The sequence below is a fragment of the Heptranchias perlo genome, chromosome 27, assembly GCF_035084215.1.
Source record: "Heptranchias perlo isolate sHepPer1 chromosome 27, sHepPer1.hap1, whole genome shotgun sequence".
Taxonomy (NCBI): domain Eukaryota; kingdom Metazoa; phylum Chordata; class Chondrichthyes; order Hexanchiformes; family Hexanchidae; genus Heptranchias; species Heptranchias perlo.
Genome location: NC_090351.1, coordinates 16,363,459 through 16,383,190, shown reverse-complemented (window position 1 = coordinate 16,383,190; position 19,732 = coordinate 16,363,459). Strand labels below are relative to the sequence as shown.

At 40.3% G+C, this 19,732-nt stretch overlaps 1 protein-coding gene across 3 annotated transcripts in view; it reads left to right on the top strand.

Annotated features, from left to right (window-relative positions):
- Positions 1–13,835, top strand: part of LOC137344431 (neuron navigator 1-like) — a 420,186-nt gene extending 406,351 nt beyond the window's left edge. For all 3 annotated transcript variants that reach the window (XM_068007396.1, XM_068007397.1, XM_068007398.1), the window contains 2 exons: positions 1,069–1,266; positions 12,305–13,835. In XM_068007396.1, the coding sequence (XP_067863497.1) occupies positions 1,069–1,266; positions 12,305–12,400 (294 nt within the window). In that variant the 3' untranslated portion in view covers positions 12,401–13,835. The remainder of the gene's footprint in view (positions 1–1,068; positions 1,267–12,304) is intronic.
- The last annotated feature ends 5,897 nt before the right edge of the window (positions 13,836–19,732 follow it).

Below are 19,732 nucleotides of genomic sequence, written 5' to 3'. Positions count from 1 at the left end.
TTATCCACGTTATACTGCATCTGCCATGTATTTGCCCACTCACTGAACTTGTCTAAGTTGCCTTGAAGCCTCTTTGCATCCTCCTCACAACTCACAATCCCACCTAGTTTTGGGAGAGCAATGTGAATAGAAAGAAACCAAAATTCTCAACTGTCATTTTTTGTAGAAAAACAATACTATTTGAAAATGTTATGTAATAATGATGAAGTTGTTTAGTTACTGGATTCAACCCACCACCGTCAACAAAGACTGAATACCAAATCTCGTCAGAATCTGCTTTGATTCAATAGGAAATTCATATTTTATGCTGAGATTGATTCCTTTAGTTTTGGATGCTGTGGGTGACATTTTTTGTCCTGTATGTACATGTTCAAACCTGTTTTCTATCAGCATTTCATTTTTACACAATTTACACCATTAACAGCCATAGTCCATGTCATAAACGGGCCAACATGTTTTGTGTTGTCAACCTGTTGTCATTTGTGTCCAAATCATGACTTATGGTCAATGTACAAATAATGAACCAAACTCTGTAGTTTTCCATGAGATAACTTCCTTGTTGGGACCCAGAAGTAATATCATCTGAGAACATCCATACTTCCCAAATATCATTCTGTTTCTAGCTGTTTAGTACAGATTATTCACACGACTGATTTAGGCAAAGGAAACAAAAGCTGTAGGAGATACAAACTTCCCACTGAAAATACTTCAACAAACAATTTGATATTATGTTGAACTACTGTTCCCGTATCTGGAGCATTCAAATACTTAAGTCAATGTGATCCAGCTATCTTTCTGAAGTTAGAATCTCTTGAAGTTTATATTTGTGCAAAGCTTGAGGGAAGGACAACAATATACTTTCAAAAGGAAATGTTTAAATGGCCTTCTGCTTCAAAAAATAGGAAAAAAAACCTGAATATCATCTGTAGATTCAGATTGAAGTATAAAAATTGGTTTTAGAAATTCATTTTAGTTGTCACCTCTAATTGTAGAACATTTTTTCTATTAAATATATAAACTGGATAGCTACGTTTATTACAATCTATAACCTTTCCTATTTTGTCTTAGACATATGGAAGAAAAGCTGTGTGGGCAGACCCTGCTAAGTGGGTACAGGATACTTTACCATGGTCAACTGCTTCACAAGACCGCTCCAAGATCTTCCATTTGCCTCCTCCAAGTACAGGATCACAAGTTACGTGTCCCCCCGCAGACGAAAGAAAGATCAAAGAGACGGCACCGACTTCACTTGAATCAGACCCACTTGTAAGCATAGCGGCACTACGTTATTATTTAGTGGCGGTGAAATTCTGACCTTCGCTAACTGTAGAGAAAAAGTAGGCATGAGCGCAAACTTTGAAATAATACTTTTTATCTGTGACTGCCCTTTTGCTAAATTAACAAAAGTAGGAATTGGTTGAGGTTGGAATTTTGTCTGGGAGATCGGGAAAACTCCTGCTCTTCATTGAATATCGTCATGAAATCTTTATAAAGATTTCATGACGATACCAAAACAGACAGATTAGGCCACAGTTTAACATCTCATTTGAAAGGCAGCACCTTTAACAATGGAGCACTCTTCAAAGACTGCACTGAAGTGTCAGCCTAGACTGTGTGCTTAAGCCAACTTTGAGGGAAGAATGCTACCAACTGAGCCAGACTGACAGTTTAGAGGGATTATTACCCTGCGCTGCTGGTGGAAACCAGGCAGGAAGGCAGTTAAAATGGACCGGGTTACTTTCCTGCCGGAAAGCTGCCCGTATCCCAGCATTTCCTGGACAGACGGCTAAGCTGCCCACCTAAAGCCAGGGGTTCTAATTCACATCTGCTAATCAGGGCCCGATGACATTGTCGGACCCTGATAGCGATTTTAACTACGGCATGAACAGGGAAGCTGCCACAACTTTCCCACCAGATGAAGGCCAGCATGAAAAGGATCAGGAAGCTGAAGAAACCCTCCAATTAAGTCTTCTACTTTCCTTTGTGGGAACAGGAGGACCAGGAGTGTTCCTCCAGACCTCACAAGGAAAGTTTAGACCTCCCCTGCCCCGGGTTTCCCCCTCCCCTCACAACGTTCCCAGCACAAGACCCTCGCCCCCCGGAACCTCCTTCCCCACATTTACCTGAGTGTTGACGAGCGGCTAAGGGCTACTCGATTTTTCAGAATCCAGCAGCCATTTTCTGCCCACTTTTTGCCTGTTCCAGGTGGGAAATGGTCTGGTGGCAGTTTGATGAGGCCGGGTGGTTAAAAGAGCCGTGGCCTTATACTGCCACAGGCGGGCAGGACACTAACTGAAACCAGCAGTTTCCCACCAGAAACCTGCTGGCAGTTAAAATCCCCCCACCGTGTGTCAGAAAAGTTGAAGTCTGCTCAGATTATTACTTATTTAAAGTATGTTCAGACGAGGTAATATGCAGAAGCTTTGTTACACTAAATGTGATTCTGTTATTCAAATGTTAGATTAAATATTTAAAAGAAAGGATTTCGGAACATTCAGGTTCTTTAATTGTGCACGTGTGTGTGTATATATCAGTATTAGTTTTGCTATGATGGTCTCTTAGGCAAATAGGCTACCAACATTCACTCTCCAAGATTTAACAAAAAGAATGGTTGCTTGAGCCAAGTACGGGAGGAGTGCGAGTGACTCATCAGCTTAAGGAGAGGCAGAGTGTGATGAGAAAATGAGTAACCGTATTTTGAAGAAAGAAGGAGAAATGCTTGTGACAAATGCAAGATAAGAAGCTGTTGTATCTAAGAATAAGAATACAATAAAATTTACTTGATTGTGATCAGTGACACTAAGGACATAAGAAATCGTGAAATTAGAAAAATTAGGAACCAATGAGTCATTCACTCAGCCCAGCAAAGCTACTCCATCCTTAAATAATGTAAAATCTATCCTATTATTGACTACCTCCCTTTTTTCTATAATTTATTTATACATTCTTTCACCTCCTGAGGGCAAGTCCTGCACAATGTGTCCCTGAACCCGGTGATGATCATGTGTAGTTATATCTATCAAATATCATAACTACATACAAATAATATTGTTGAGAAGCAGCTAATTGTTTTATAGTGTACAACTGAGTAGACACAGTACCTTAACAGTTTAACAGAAAACTAAACTCCCCCTTTATTCCAGGCTGAATAATGTAGAAGTGTTTCACTCACTTTGATTTGTAACTTTGAAGAAAGGCACAAAAGGGTCATTGATTCAGAAGTATTATGTGTCCTCTAACTTCACAGTCCGTTAGCTTTGCTTCAGTTACAGCAACATTGTGCCGAAAATTGGGTCTTTGCCCTTTATTCAAATTCAGTAGCTACTTGATATTTCAGGAAAGGACCACATGACTGGTATGATGCAGAACCATCACTTGTATGATATTACAGTGCCCTTAAATTTCAGAATTTTTGATAGACTTGCATATTTCTCTGCAACATAGCAATAAATTGCATCTTCCCGCAACACACGCTGCATTGAATATTGATGACAAGAGGCCTGCATCTTTAGGTTACTTCACATTGGAGCCCTTTTGAAGGCAGTGAAACCTACTTTAAAATTATCACAGCGAGTTAGTTTTTGTTAGTCAAATAGTTCATCATACCAGTATGAATAAAGCTAATGCCATACCTGGAAACTGATCCAATTACATTACATTCATCAGAAAAATCCTGCATGTACATGTGTTAATAAATTTGCTTATTTCTTCATCATGTATATTATAATAAAGGTCAAATATAACATCAAATGAACATAAGGCAGAGAGTAGCAGTTCCTAATTAATCTTGGGGCAGAAAGGAAACTGTTAAATTTGATGCAGAAGTGTTGATCATTTGTTTTTACTTAAAAATATACTGCAATGTATCCTTCCTGTAAAAAAAACTATCATTTTGGAAATTGCTTGCATCATTCTCGTGCATTATAGGCATCCCTCTCAAGTCCAAAACAGGTATCATGATAACACAAGGTCTGCTTAAACTGTAGGCTGCATGCTTTAAAAAGAAATCATCTCAATGCTGCGAAGTACTTTTTAGAAGTTTGCAAATCTTTACGGGGACTGCATTTTATAATGGGTGAGCATGCTGAGAGTTTTAAGCATTTTCTGTTTTTATTTCAGATTTCCAGCATCCGCAGTATTTTGCTTTTGTTTTAAACATAGAAAATAGGAGCAGGACTAGTATCTCAATAGCATATTCCTGCTCTCTCCCCATATCCCTTGATGCTTTTTGTGTCTAGAAATCTATCTATCTCCTTCTTAAATATATTCAGTGACTTGGCCTCCACAGCCTTCTGTGGTAGAGAATTCCACAGGTTCACCACCCTCTGAGTGAAGAAATTTCGCCTCATCTCAGTCCTACTTATCGACAGTAACTGAAGTAAAAGGAAAGGGAAGGTCTGCTGGTCTTATAGGAAGTAGCGTTTATTTTTTAGTGAATCAAGGTCCCTAGTGTAGTTAACATTCTCTAAATTGAGAACAATTTAAAGGAGTAAACTCCTTAAAGGGAGTGGTAAGTAGTTTTTCTTTCCTTTTTTTTCTCTTGACATTGCAGTTGTTGTTAAGCTAACTTAAGGGTTAAGTCATGGCAGGAGATCCCAGAGCCGTGTCATGTTCCTCTTGTGAGATGTGGGAATTCAGGGCTCCTTCCTGTATCCCTGATTCCTTCACCTGCGGGAAGTGTGTCCAGCTGCAGCTATTGTTTGACCGCTTGACGGCTCTGGAGCTGCGGATGGACTCACTTTGGAGCATCCGCGATGCTGAGAAAGTCGTGGATAGCACGTTCAGTGAGTTGGTCACACCGCAGATAAAAATTACTGAGGGAGATAGTGAATGGGTGACCAACAGACAGAGGAAGAGTAGGAAGGCAGTGCAGGGGTCCCCTGCGGTCATCTCCCTCCAAAACAGGTATACCGTTTTGGATACTGTTGGGGGAGATGGCTCACCAGGGGAAGGTGGCAGTGGCCAGGTTCATGGCACCGTGGCTGGCTCTGCTGCACAGGAGGGCAGGAAAAAGAGTGGCAGAGCTATAGTGACAGGGGACTCGATTGTAAGGGGAATAGACAGGCGTTTCTGCGGACGCAACCGAGACTCCAGGATGGTATGTTGCCTCCCTGGTGCAAGGGTCAAGGATGTCTCGGAGCGGCTGCAGGACATTCTGGAGGGGGAGGGTGAACAGCCAGTTGTCGTGGTGCATATAGGCACCAACGATATAGGTAAAAAACAGGATGAGGTCCTACAAGCTGAATTTAGGGAGTTAGGAGTTAAACTAAAGAGTAGGACCTCAAAGGTAGTAATCTCAGGATTGCTACCAGTGCCACGGGCAAGTCAGAGTAGGAATGACAGGATAGCTAAGATGAATACGTGGCTTGAGAGATGGTGCAAGAGGGAGGGATTCAAATTCCTGGGCCATTGGAACCGGTTCTGGGGGAGGTGGGACCAGTACAAATTGGACGGTCTGCATCTGGGCAGGACTGGAACCAATGTCCTAGGGGGAGTGTTTGCCAGTGCTGTTGGGGAGGGTTTAAACTAATGTGGCAGGGGGATGGGATCCGATGCAGGAAGTCAGTGGGAAATAAAATGGTGACAGAAACAAAAGGCAGTAAGGGAGAGTGTACAGAACATGACCGGACAGATGGTCTGAGAAAGCAGGGCAAAGACCAAGGGAAGTCTAGATTAAACTGCATTTATTTCAATGCAAGAAGTCTGATGGGCAAGGCAGATGAACTCAGGGCATGGATGGGTACATGGGACTGGGATGTTATAGCTATTACTGAAACATGGCTAAGGGAGGGGCAGGACTGGCAGCTCAATGTTCCAGGGTACAGATGCTATAGGAAAGATAGAGCAGGAGGTAAGAGAGGAGGGGGAGTTGCGTTCTTGATTAGGGAGAACATCACGGCAGTAGTGAGAGGGGATATATCCGAGGGTTCGCCCACTGAGTCCATATGGGTAGAACTGAAAAATAAGAAGGGAGAGATCACTTTGATAGGATTGTACTACAGACCCCCAAATAGTCAACGGGAAATTGAGGAGCAAATATGTAAGGAGATTACAGACAGCTGCAAGAAAAATAGGGTGGTAATAGTAGGGGACTTTAACTTTCCCAACATTGACTGGGACAGCCATAGCATTAGGGGCTTGGATGGAGAGAAATTTGTTGAGTGTATTCAGGAGGAATTTCTCATTCAGTATGTGGATGGCCCGACTAGAGAGGGGGCAAAACTTGACCTCCTCTTGGGAAATAAGGAAGGGCAGGTGACAGAAGTGTTGGTGAGGGATCACTTTGGGACAAGTGATCATAATTCCATTAGTTTTAAGATAGCTATGGAGAAGGATAGGTCTGGCCCAAAAGTTAAAATTCTAAATTGGGGAAAGGCCAATTTTGATGGTATTAGACAGGAACTTTCAGAAGTTGATTGGGAGAGTCTGTTGGCAGGCAAAGGGACGTCTGGTAAGTGGGAGGCTTTCAAAAGTGTGTTAACCAGGGTTCAGGGTAAGCACATTCCTTATAAAGTGAAGGGCAAGGCTGGTAGAAGTAGGGAACCTTGGATGACTCGGGAGATTGAGGCACTAGTCAAAAAGAAGAAGGAGGCATATGACATGCATAGGCAGCTGGGATCAAGTGGATCCCTTGAAGAGTATAGAGATTGCCGGAGTAGAGTTAAGAGAGAAATCAGGAGGGCAAAAAGGGGATATGAGATTGCTTTGGCAGATCAGGCAAAGGTGAATCCAAAGAGCTTCTACAAATACATAAAGGGCAAAAGGGTAACTAGGGAGAGAGTAGGGCCTCTTAAGGATCAACAAGGTCATCTATGTGCGGAACCACAAGAAATGGGTGAGATCCTGAATGAATATTTCACATCGGTATTTACGGTTGAGAAAGGCATGGATGTTAGGGAACTTGGGGAAATAAATAGTGATGTCTTGAGGAGTGTACATATTACAGAGAGGGAGGTGCTGGAAGTCTTAACGCGCATCAAGGTAGATAAATCTCCGGGACCTGATGAAATGTATCCCAGGACGTTATGGGAGGTTAGGGAGGAAATTGCGGGTCCCCTAGCAGAGATATTTGAATCATCCACCGCTACAGGTGAGGTGCCTGAAGATTGGAGGGTAGCAAATGTTGTGCCTTTGTTTAAGAAGGGCGGCAGGGAAAAGCCTGGGAACTACAGACCAGTGAGCCTGACATCTGTAGTGGGTAAGTTGTTAGAGGGTATTCTGAGGGACAGGATCTACAGGCATTTGGAGAGGCAGGGACTAATTAGGAACAGTCAGCATGGTTTTGTGAGAGGAAAATCATGTCTCACGAATTTGATTGAGTTTTTTGAAGGGATAACCAAGAAGATAGATGAGGGCTGTGCAGTAGACGTGGTCTACATGGACTTCAGCAAAGCATTTGACAAGGTACCGCATGGTAGGTTGTTACATAAGGTTAAATCTCATGGGATCCAAGGTGAGGTAGCCAATTGGATACAAAATTGGCTTGACGACAGAAGACAGAGGGTGGTTGTAGAGGGTTGTTTTTCAAACTGGATGCCTGTGTCCAGCGGTGTGCCTCAGGGATCGGTGCTGGGTCCGCTGTTATTTGTTATTTATATTAATGATTTGGATGAGAATTTAGGAGGCATGGTTAGTAAGTTTGCAGATGACATCAAGATTGGTGGCATTGTGGACAGTGAAGAAGGTTATCTGGGATTGCAACGGGATCTTGATCAATTGGGCCAGTGGGCCGATGAATGGCAGATGGAGTTTAATTTAGATAAATGTGAGGTGATGCATTTTGGTAGATCGAATCGGGCCAGGACCTACTCCGTTAATGGTAGGGCGTTGGGGAGAGTTATAGAACAAAGAGATCTAGGAGTACAGATTCATAGCTCCTTGAAAGTGGAGTCACAGGTGGATAGGGTGGTGAAGAAGGCATTCGGCATGCTTGGTTTCATTGGTCAGAACATTGAATGCAGGAGTTGGGATGTCTTGTTGAAGTTGTACAGGGCATTGGTGAGGCCACACTTGGAGTACTGTGTACAGTTCTGGTCACCCTATTATAGAAAGGATATTATTAAACTAGAAAGAGTGCAGAAAAGATTTACTAGGATGCTACCGGGACTTGATGGTTTGACTTACAGGGAGAGGTTAGACAGACTGGGACTTTTTTCCCTGGAGAGTAGGAGGTTAAGGGGTGATCTTATAGAAGTCTATAAAATAATGAGGGGCATAGATAAGGTCGATAGTCAAAATCTTTTCCCAAAGGTAGGGGAGTCTATAACGAGGGGGCATAGATTTAAGGTGAGAGGGGAGAGATACAAAAGGGTCCAGAGGGGCAATTTTTTCACTCAAAGGGTGGTGAGTGCCTGGAACGAGCTGCCAGAGGCAGTAGTAGAGGCGGGTACAATTTTGTCTTTTAAAAAGCATTTGGACAGTTACATGGGTAAGATGGGTATAGAGGGATATGGGCCAAGTGCAGGAAATTGGGACTAGCTTAGTGGTATAAACTGGGCGACATGGACATGTTGGGCCGAAGGGCCTGTTTCCATGTTGTAACTTCTATGATTCTATGATTCTACATTTTGTGACACCGCAAGTCCTGGCCAGAATGGAGATGATTGGGTAATTCCCCTGTCAATCACGCCTGGACACCGCACTGCTATAAGTGACTGGGATTGATTTTACGCACATAATTTCTATTATGTAACTATCCTCCACTCACTGCATTTTGCTGGAGAAATAATCAGTTTATATTATGTAACTGTTCTCCACTCACTGTATTTTGCTGCAGAAATAATCCTGCTTTTATCAGGAGACTTAGCTGTAGTTTCGGTCATGAATTCTGTTTGCTGTAGTTCATAAAGACTCTGTTTAAATAGACGATGTTTGCTGAGTAAATAGACTTTGTTTGCTGTAAATTCTGCCCACCTCCAACTCATTGGCTGACACAGTGGTGTCAATACTGGCTTCATAAATTATATTCTGATTTATGTATTTGGCATGCCTATTGATTAAGTAAGCAGCCTGAGTTTCATTAGAATAGAGGGGGAAAAACCGACTTGCGTCTGGAATTTCTGCGTCAATTCTCTGACAGGAGATCAACAGCCAAAAACGGCCAGTTACGTCATTTCTCTGGGGGTTCTGCCAATCTGCCACCAAAGTTATGGTTGGAGATGGAAAGAGCCCCATGGAAATTCATGGTCCTCGGTTCTTCATTTAAAGCACTGGAGAACAATCAGTGAATGGAGATTTGAGGTTCAGAGAATGGCATGAACCTCAAGACTGAATCTTGAGTGTTTTTTGCACACAATGAGATGAAATTATATTTTTGTAATCACTTACCCATCCATTTCTGAATACAGTTTTTTCAGCAGCAGTCATTGACCAGGTTTTCCATTTACTTGATGCAGTGCATTCCTGGGAAATAACAAGGCTGTGTGTATCTTCCATGGTATAGCACAAAGTGCAGTGTGTTACGATACCTAAACACTTTACGGTGTCCAGATAACATAAATTACCAGACCAAAGCTCAAGTGATTTATCAGCCCCAGTCCCAACATTCTACTCCAGAGTATGGTCCTCTGAATAATCTATAGAAATACATCGATTTTTTTTTTACATGTGTAATTTAATATTTCTGTGCTTTGCCTGGGGAATGTGAGTTGTCAAAGTGGACAATAACAGACATTTGTATACCATATGATTCGACCAGGAATTACGTATTTACTGGGTGATATGGGAGATTACTATGGACTGTATATAATATTAAATGCAAATTCACTAGAATGCACTTTTTGTATAGACTCCAAAAACAGCCTTTTTAAAAGAATCCAATATGTTTATTTGTAATATCTGTAAAAAGTCCTTGTGATTTATTCCTCGGTAACATAACAATATAGTGATATTTGTACATTTAATAAACTGAGCTCACAATATAATGTAGAAAATTTGTGTTTGACCTTAAAACCATTATCTCTCAGTGCCAGTGCCTGGACTTTGAATTGCCTTTGTAGCAGGTAGTGGTCACTAAATTGCAAGTTAAGTTAACTGAGGAAACATCCTGATGCTGTAATCTAATGTGGCTTTGGCTGCCTGATGAGACGGAGCTTGGCATTTCTCAATGTGTGATTGTTTTGTTCAGTATTGTACAGTTGATTTACACAGAGAGCTGGCTGGACAGCTGTGTATCATTAAGCTGCTGCAGGGTTCAACCATTGCTCTGTGAAAAACTGGTGAAGTTCAAAGCAAGTGGCAATGTTCAAAGCTGCAGTAATTTTGAAATGAATCTGTAACAATTCCTCTTCTAAAGGTCACCCGAACTAAGTTGCAGGAATAGATTATTTTTGTTGTTTTTCTTTTCTTGTGAAGTCTGGTTACATGTTGACCATTATAACCAATATTGTTCTGATTGTAGTAATTTGTTTAAATTCTTATGATCATTTTGGACTTTAAACTGAAGAATCGGGTGATTGAAGTTAGAGAGAGAGAGAGTTCTTCTGGCTTTTTAATATACATCATTCTACATTCTTCAGTATTTGAACTGTTTCTTCTCCGCCTCTTTTTTGTCAATTTTGTCTCTATTTCATTCTACACATCTGTACTTGTTTTGGTGACACTTGACTCTAAATCACGTTGGTAATGTTTCCCCATTTTATTTTTTTAATACAATTCCTAAAACCATTAAACTATACATGTTACCATCACCAAATCCCCCACCATCAATGTCCTGGGGGTCACCATTGACCAGAAACTTAACTGGACCAGCTAAATAAATACTCTGGCTACAAGAGCAGGTCAGAAGCTGGGTATTCTGCGACGAGTGACTCAATTCCTGACTCCCCAAAGTCTTTCCACCATCTACAAGGCACAAGTCAGGAGTGTGATGGAATACTCTCCACTTGCCTGGATGAGTGCAGCTCCAACAGCACTCATGAAACTAAACACTATCCAGGACAAAGCAGCCTGCTTGATTGGCACCCCATCCACCATCTTAAACATTCGCTCCCTCCACCACCGGCACACCATGGCTGCAGTGTGTACCATCTACAAGATGCACTGCAGCAACTCGCCAAGGCTTCTTTGACAGCAGCTCCCAAACCCGCGACCTTTACCATCTAGAAGGACAAGGGCAGCAGGCGCATGGGAACACCACCACCTGCACGTTCCCCTCCAAGTCACACACCATCCTGACTTGGAAATATATCGCCGTTCCTTCAAAATGCTGGGTCAAAATTCTGGAACTCCCTTCCTAACAGCACTGTAGGAGAACCTTCACCACACGGACTGCAGCGGTTCAAGAAGACGGCTCACCACCACCTTCTCAAGGGCAATTAGGGATGGGCAATAAATGCTGGTCTTGCCAGCGACGCCCACATCACATGAATGAATTTTTAAAAAAAGTTATTGCTACTGGTCACATTTTTGGGTTTTCATGCTAGACATTATGTCTGGTTCAGTGACACCAGCTACTCCTGTAACAGGACCTCATAGCCTCTGTAATCTGATACCTTTTTTTCTGCACGATATCTGGGTAAGCAATAGTGAGACCAAGGGATGGTATCAAAGAACCTTTGCTCTCTACATTGGCTACTAGAATGTATCACATACTGCCACATGATTCACCTCTTTGTAACAAAAGGAACGAATATACACTCTTACCAGACCAAAACTCAGGCTGTGAACCAACAAGTGATTTTATTTACATGAAACAGATGAACGAGCAGTAAACTGTATAACACGGTGAAACATACATTACTCCCCTGAAATAATGACACCATTCCCTTTTTCTCTAAACAGACTCTAAATTGATGTTTACTTGCAATAACCTCATTCTGGCCTAACTCTCTTGGTATACTATCAGAAACAACTTAAAAAATAGCTCTCAGCTTTCAGCTGCAAGACTGAAACACTAATTTTCAGGTAAAACAGGCATCCTGTAGAAATATAATTAAACCTCCATTCAAGTTATACAGAAATAAAAGGCAATAGATAGCTGCATCTCTCTTAACTTCATTAGATCAGTCATTCGTCAATGTTGAATGGATAGCAGACCTTTCACAATGACACAAATGTTTATGATAAATCTAACGAACCTGGGTCTATTAAACGGTTAACATTTTAGACAATCCACTGTCCTTGTCCCAGAGGACTTTTCCGTTGAAAAATGCTTTGTATGACCTTGGGTGTTAACTCCTAAGATGCTTTTTCTAGCAATACAAAATATACTACCTAATACTGGCAAATTGTTATAAGTTTTCTTATAACCTACCAAATATATTTGAGTTCAATTCTAAATTTTTCTTCCTTTATATATTTGCAGATGACTATGCTACTGAGGCTCCAGGAGGCAGCCAATTACACACAAGGTTGTGAAGGAGATAACATCCTGGAATCATCTTTGCAATCAACACTTTGAAAGAAAAAACACACCAAGGAATATGGGAGCCATCTTGTTTTTAATCATGTCACAACTACATTTTGGATATAGTAGTCCTGAAACAGAAGTATATTCTGTGATAGATGTAGTTAGGTAGGGGGCTAAATTAATTGATGGGTAAAATTGTAGGTTTAAGGCCCAAAATCATATGTAAGTCAACTGTGATCATTTATTGTAAATCATATTACCTAGCCATCTGGAAGAAAAAAAACATCTAACTATATGGACTGTTAATGCTGTATTTGTACTTTATAATTCAATCTTCAAAAGTGCATGGCAATCATTTAAGCAGAAACAAATAAGATTTTAGTGAGCTTTATCCTAATCCCAATCTACAACTCAAACAATTATAGGAGCCATCGCTGTTCCACTACTGCTGTCATCTCAGATGTCACAATGGTGCTGACTGGAGGACCTCTCCACCAATCTCTGCAGTTTACAGTACTCAAAACCTCATTAGTCCACACAACTTGTGTGCACAAAAGCACAGCTAAAATGTGAATCATGGTGAAACCACTAAAACAGGAATTTGTTATTTCCCAAGTGCTAAATAGGTGCACTTTGTAATTGGAACATTTTTATGTCCTGAATTTAAAAGTGAAATGGTTTCTGGAATTAGGACATTCATTGGCTTTAGGCTTAAGGCGGTAACATTTATAACAGGAACCCTTTAAGTACTCTTTTCCTTTTGCACTTCTTCAAACATTAGCATGCTTTTCAATCAAAGTGTGGTTTATTAAATTTCGGTTTGTAAAGGATGGGGGAGGGAGAGTGCATAATATGGAAGCAACATTATTAACCCCAGGAACTATTTTTTTTCCCTCTTCAACACCCCAACTTAAATTAATTATTTCCTTCAGGTCCCTTGCACTATATACTGTTCTAAGAGGGCAAACCATCTGCTCCCAGGGCTCTGTTAATACCAATCTGTAACTAGCTGTTTGGAGATGTACAAGAGCAGTCCAATTTTCCTTGCCCTCTAATTTTTATCTCTCTCTCAGAAGGTGCCTTGTATCTCAACGGCTAGCCAATTTTGTCATATAATCTTGTGGCACAACCAACATGTTGTACCACAGGTCACCCATAATGCAAAGACCACTTTTTTTTTTCTTCAGCACAGTATTCCTTCCTTACAATTATAATAATTTAAAGTAGTAATATTTCTTTAAATAGTTACAGAAATTACATATTTTTTGTTCTCTTCTGAAGTATTTAAGCCTTGCTGTTAGGCACACTATAGACACACGTAGCATAAATAATAACTCAGAGCCTATGCTATCAAACTGCGTAAATTTTTCTCAAAATGTAAGATTACTTAAAAGGCAACATCATCTGGATGGAAAGTGCTCTCTATATTAAGTACCACTCCAAAACAGCTATTTTAAAAATAAACATGAATATATGTCCATGCTAAGAGGCGATATTCTTATGTGTTTGGGTCCAAATTCACACTCACCATGTCGAGTTTCCCAGCGAGAATGACACATCTGATGTATCAATCCTGAGCCGAGTGCCAATAAGATGAATGAGGATCAACATCCTGAATGTCCATGTGGCTGTTCAAATGAAACTTAAAACCTTGTTGCTGGCTTTTGAGAATTAGCTTCTACTTAATGAAATGTGTTGAACACTGGATTCATTTCAAGGCAATCTTTTCTAGCCAGGAGATCCAACTTGGTAGGTTTTTCTAAAGGTTGCATCTGGAATTGCTCTCAGATTTCTGTTATTTTTCTTAAAGGCAAAAACAATCTTTCTGGGAAAAGTACTTATTCTTCCCTTCCAAGAAATTTTGTTTCCCCTTAAAAACAAAGTATATTGCACTGAATTGTCATATAATCCTAAACTTTTCTATGAATGGAAATAACTTTATCCTTCCTTCTCTCTGTGGATTACCCTTTGTTAATTTACTTTTGCTCTGAAGGTTTTAAGGCATTGTCACAACAGCTGCGGCTGAATTCCTTGTCCTTGCTAATGGATTAATTGGGGTAAATTTTAACTCCACAAACAGTGGGTTAGGGGCTGGTGGGAAGCTAAAAATCGTAAAAAAGTAAAACCTGACCCCAACCCGCCTCCAACTCGCTTCCAGTTTTAATGGAGGCGGGTCGAGGGGTGGGCGACCAGCCTGCTCTCAGGAGGCGGGTCGGTCAGTAAAATCTTTCAAGGAGGCTGCAGACCTGCATTTTGACAGGTTTTTTATTTTTAACTCCTGGGGCCGGGATTCCTGGACCTCCTTCTTCACGCCACGTAAGAGGAGGCGAGAAGGCCCAGCTCAGCAGGTAAGTGCTTTTATTGCAGTGCTTGTGGGCCAGGAGGAGCAGGAGTGTTTCCTCCAGGCCCAACAAGCCTACCTGCTGTGACCCCACACACGCGATTGGCCAACTCCTTCCCAATGCCCGACAGCTCCCCACGATCGACCCCTTCCCCTCCCACGATCTCTAACCACCCCTACGATCTCCGAACACCCCCCCCCGCGATCTCCGAACACCCTCCCACGATCTCCGACCCCCCCCGGCGATCTCCGACTCCCCCTGATGACCCCCAAACCCCCGCCCCTCATCTAAGTCTTAACTTCTGGCATCCGCTCCCTGGCTGCTCTCCCAGACAATCTGGCTGGCCTGTCGGGCAGTAAACCTACAGGAAAAAAATGAAAGACGTCCTTACGTCAAAATCGTAAGAACATCTGGGAAACCTGTACTTCCGGGTTTCCCGTAAGGAATTCACCACCCCCCCCCCCCCCCCCCTCCGCCCTCTTCCTGGCTCCCTGTTAAAATTTACCCCTTGTCTCGGTTTGACAATGGTCTCATCATTCCTACTCTTCTAAAAATGGATTAATGAAAATTAGCTTTTGCTTGTTAAGATTATTAATGATGTTCAAATTGAAAAGTGAATGTTTTATTCTAAGTCAGACCAGATATTAGTGAGCTTAACAAAAGAAAAGGTTTTAAAATATCACTCTAGGCAAAGGCCTAGCTCTTAGATCCAGACTGGTGGCCAGAAATGGGGAATGGCACATAGTTTAAGGGAACAGAACAAAAACACAAAATAAAAACATGTTGATTATATTTGATAACAGATTGATTGAGATTCTATTCTACTTGAAAAGCCACTGGTAACTGTTAGCTCAGAAATTCCTGAAGGGATGTGAGTGCTAAAGGCTCCCCTCCTACCTTGGATGACAAGGAAAATACATTTTGCACTGGCCATTCTCAGCTGTTGCCTTCCAACTCAACAGTAATTGCAGTGAGTTGATCTACATGTCAATCACATTTCAATTAATTTTCCATGTTGTTTCTGGACAGGCTTTTCTCACAGTATACTGTGATTGTCCAGTTACCGATTAAATCAAGCCATCAACCTGAACAATTTCATTCTCATCAGTCATTCCATTGGTTCAATTTGCTTTCAGACCCTGAATACAACGAATTCAATTTGTGAGTCTGAGACTCTGGGGGAGAATTTCTGCGGGAGTTCTCCCACTCGTCTAGCGTAACTTCAACGAAAGAGCTGCAGGAACCCTGGAAAAACATCGTAAGCACCATTTCCACTATTGGTCAGGAGTTTCCGCAGCTCTTCCGCTGAACATACATAAGATTATAAATCCCACTCCCTAAACTATTACATTTAAAATCTGTTTAATTTTATACATTACCTTTACACAATCATCTTTTATTTGTACCAATTGCTGATACAAAAGTCAAAAGATTTGTGACTAAAGCACCAATTACTTCCCTTTGCTTTTTTAATTATGTTCTTGATCGTATTTGTAGATGGCGTCATATTTCTTAATCATGATACAATTTAAATATTTAAAATTTGCTTTGTCACTCATATAACTTTCATTATATTATTATACAGTAAAGATTCAACACCCACTTTCCTTCAGTTTATCATTGTTTCTATTATGTATTCAGAAGTAAATCTGACTACTTTGAGATCCCTTCTTTACAAAAGGATTAAAATAAACCCTGAATTTTTATCAGTTGGGATATCTGCACTGACAAATAAATCACACCTTTCACTATATTCTAATAACAGTATGGCAAGGCATGTGCAAGTACTGCAAGCTACAATGCACTATAAAGGTGTAGTGAGAGTACTTTAGTATTAAATATGGTGACTCAATATACAATGCTATTTAGATGCAGTAAATTCATACGTTAACATAAAGATCAAAGACATCAGTATGACTTCTTAAGTGATATTTCATTCTTCTGCATTTCTACTTTATTATGAGTTGTGCCTGATATTTTTAAATATATTAGCATTCAAAGCTGTAGAATATAAGAAAATGCTGATCATCAAGGTGAACACTGCACAGGATGTTCAACAGGTAAATGTGCAATGTAGTTTCATCCCACATTTGATGCTGTTCAAAGGTTATTACGTGAATATATGGAAACTATATACACAAAGGTTACAACCTCTGATATCCTATGAAAGCAACGTTCCATTTCACACTTAATCTTCTGGTCACAATGTTCTTGACAGTTTGGAAATGGTCAATATTTTCAAATCTGATCTCTGCAGAATGGCATCATAAACATAAATTACTTAAGTTTACTGCAGGCAAGGTAAAGTTAACAACAAAGAACATCCATTTACATAACAGCAAATGAAAATTTTCCAAGGGCTATTATATCAAGCTTCAGGAATTTTGGGAATAATTTTTCTATTAATCTACGACTGTACCATAAAGCCCTAAACACTGCCCTTTGAACACGCTTTTGGTCACCTCTCCTAATCTCTCCCCTCCTGGCCCAGCATTCATTTTCCCTACCGCTATTTGTGAAGCGCTTTGGGATAGTTCTCGTATTAAGAGAAAGTTGTTATTGTACAGTAACTATAACTGAATATATAAAATGCAAACGGAAATTTTATATTGCAAAATAAATTATGCAACTTAAAACAATTTAAAATTCCAAAAATAATGAAGCACATCAAAGTAATTAGATTATGCTGTTATATAGAAACACCACTAGTGTCAAAAATTAATTTTTTATCCATGCTGCACTTCTAACTATTCTTCAGCAGCAAAGTTGAGACTACTACTATGAGCCTGAGCACATGAACTGCCTATCATTCAGCATTCTACGACAATTGTGCACTCCACAGTTGAATGAATGAACCTTTCAATATTTCTACTGATTAAGTGCTGTTGCTGGCTGTTTAAAAAAACCATTAAAGACTATTTACTGCAGTTGTGTGGTTATTGGCTGATATTTTTCATTAATACTAATGAAATTACATTGTCAGGAATCTCACATTTCAAGAATGTGTGTTTGTAGTTCACTAACTTCGACAAAAAATGGGCTTTTTCCCATTTTTTAGAAAAATAGAAATTGCAGCTCCCATTATGTGTAAAACTTCTGCAATGCAACATTTTGCAGTTATACGGATATCATGAATGGGGAAATGCTGCCCCCTGTTCATCATTTCCATTCATGATGTTATTGTAACAAGAAATTGTAGACCATCTGTTTTCAAGTTATTTCCAGCATTCAGTTATAATGCATAAAACATGGGTATCAAATTGTTGACTGAGGAGTAGTTATATTGAAACGGTCTGATTTTCATTTCTTTAACTTAAATGGAAATGAAAATCGGGCAATTTCTATAATAGGCAGCCGATCCGCAAGGCCAGTTTTAGGCCTAGTTGAATATCTACCCGAGTGATGATAATGAGAATAGATTTCCCCTTCCATACCATTTAGAATTATGTGACAATTCAGCAAAATACCTTTCGTCCTTTAAGCAAGATTTTTTTCATTCAGATTTTTGTATTGGAAGTGGAACTTATTTGGATGAAATCACATTGGTGCTAGTCTGATTTACTAAAATATGGTACTTCGAGTTCCACAACCAAAAGCACAAGGTGCAGCACAACCTAATTTGAACTGTTGCCAATTTTCAGGATAAATTGTTGATTGCAGTGTGTTCTGATAAATGGATGATTCAAGCAATGCGTACCAATTAGATTGCTGATCGCTGTGCACACATTAAGATAATTCTGTTTCCTATTATTTGCTTTACAGGTACTACAAGCTGTGATGGCTAAGTATATGGTACATACTCAAAGGAAAGCTTCAGGCTGAGATAGTGGCTCAGCTCAAAACAATTCACATTTAATAAGTGAAAGGTTCCACAGGTTCTACTTCCTGCCATTAATTATTTTCCAGTGTTTACGTAGTAATAACATTTCAAAGTAGAGGTTTTCCACTTACATGATATGAACCATTAATAGTTGCAGCCTTGCGACAACAATGGTAATGAATAGCAAAGATGAATATCGCTGGCTTAAATACATGGACAGCTAAAAATATCAACAAATAATGACTAATTAATTGTTTTATTTTTTTTTGTTTTTTTTCAGAAATAGAACAAAATTGAGATAACATATTAAGAACATAAGAAACAGGAGCAGGAGTAGGCCATACGACCCATCGAGCATGCTCCGCCATACAGTAAGATCATGGCTGATCTTCTACCTCAACTCCACTTTCCCACCCTATCCCCATATCCCTTGATTGCCTAGGTGTCCAAATATCTATCGATCTCAGTCTTGAATTTACTCAACAATTGAGCCTCCACAGCCCTCTGGGGTAGAGAATTCCAAAGATTCAGAACCCCTCTGAGTGAAGAAATCTTTCCTCATCTCGGTTCTAAATGGCCGACCTCTTATCTTGAGACTATGACCCCTAGTTCTAGACTCTCCAGCCAGGGGAAACAGCCTCTCAACATCCACCTTGTCAAGCCCTCTAAGCATTTTATAATTGTTCTTTCACTTCATGGAATCTGGATTCATATCTAACTAAGACTATTAGAATGAAAGTTTCCTCTTTTTGACAGGTATTATACGCCATTCTGACGTGAAATAAGTCGAAATAGTCATAGTCAATTTTTATTTGATGCTAGGCCCACCTCATAAAGCTGCTCATAATTCGGCATGAATTGCCTCTAAATTGGCAATCTCACCCAGCGAAGTCACAAGGATGGCTAGCGTGGGAAGTGGATAAGTCTACACTGGCTGCAGTAAGGATTGATGGTCTGAAGTTGTTTGGAGAAGTGTCAAGGGAGCCTATATGTTGTGCTGTGCCTGTCCTGGTAATCCGTGCTGCTGATGCTCAGAATTAAAGAGTGTTCGGTTCACTGGCACAAATATCTTGATATTTTGATCAGCACAAAATGAATTTACCAGAAAACTAAAAGTAAAATCTAACAATGTGTTTCTGTTGGTGATTAGGCATTTTGTAATATGGTCATCCAGATGAAAAAAATTAAAACACAGAACTCTTATTTTCTTGCACTCTTGCC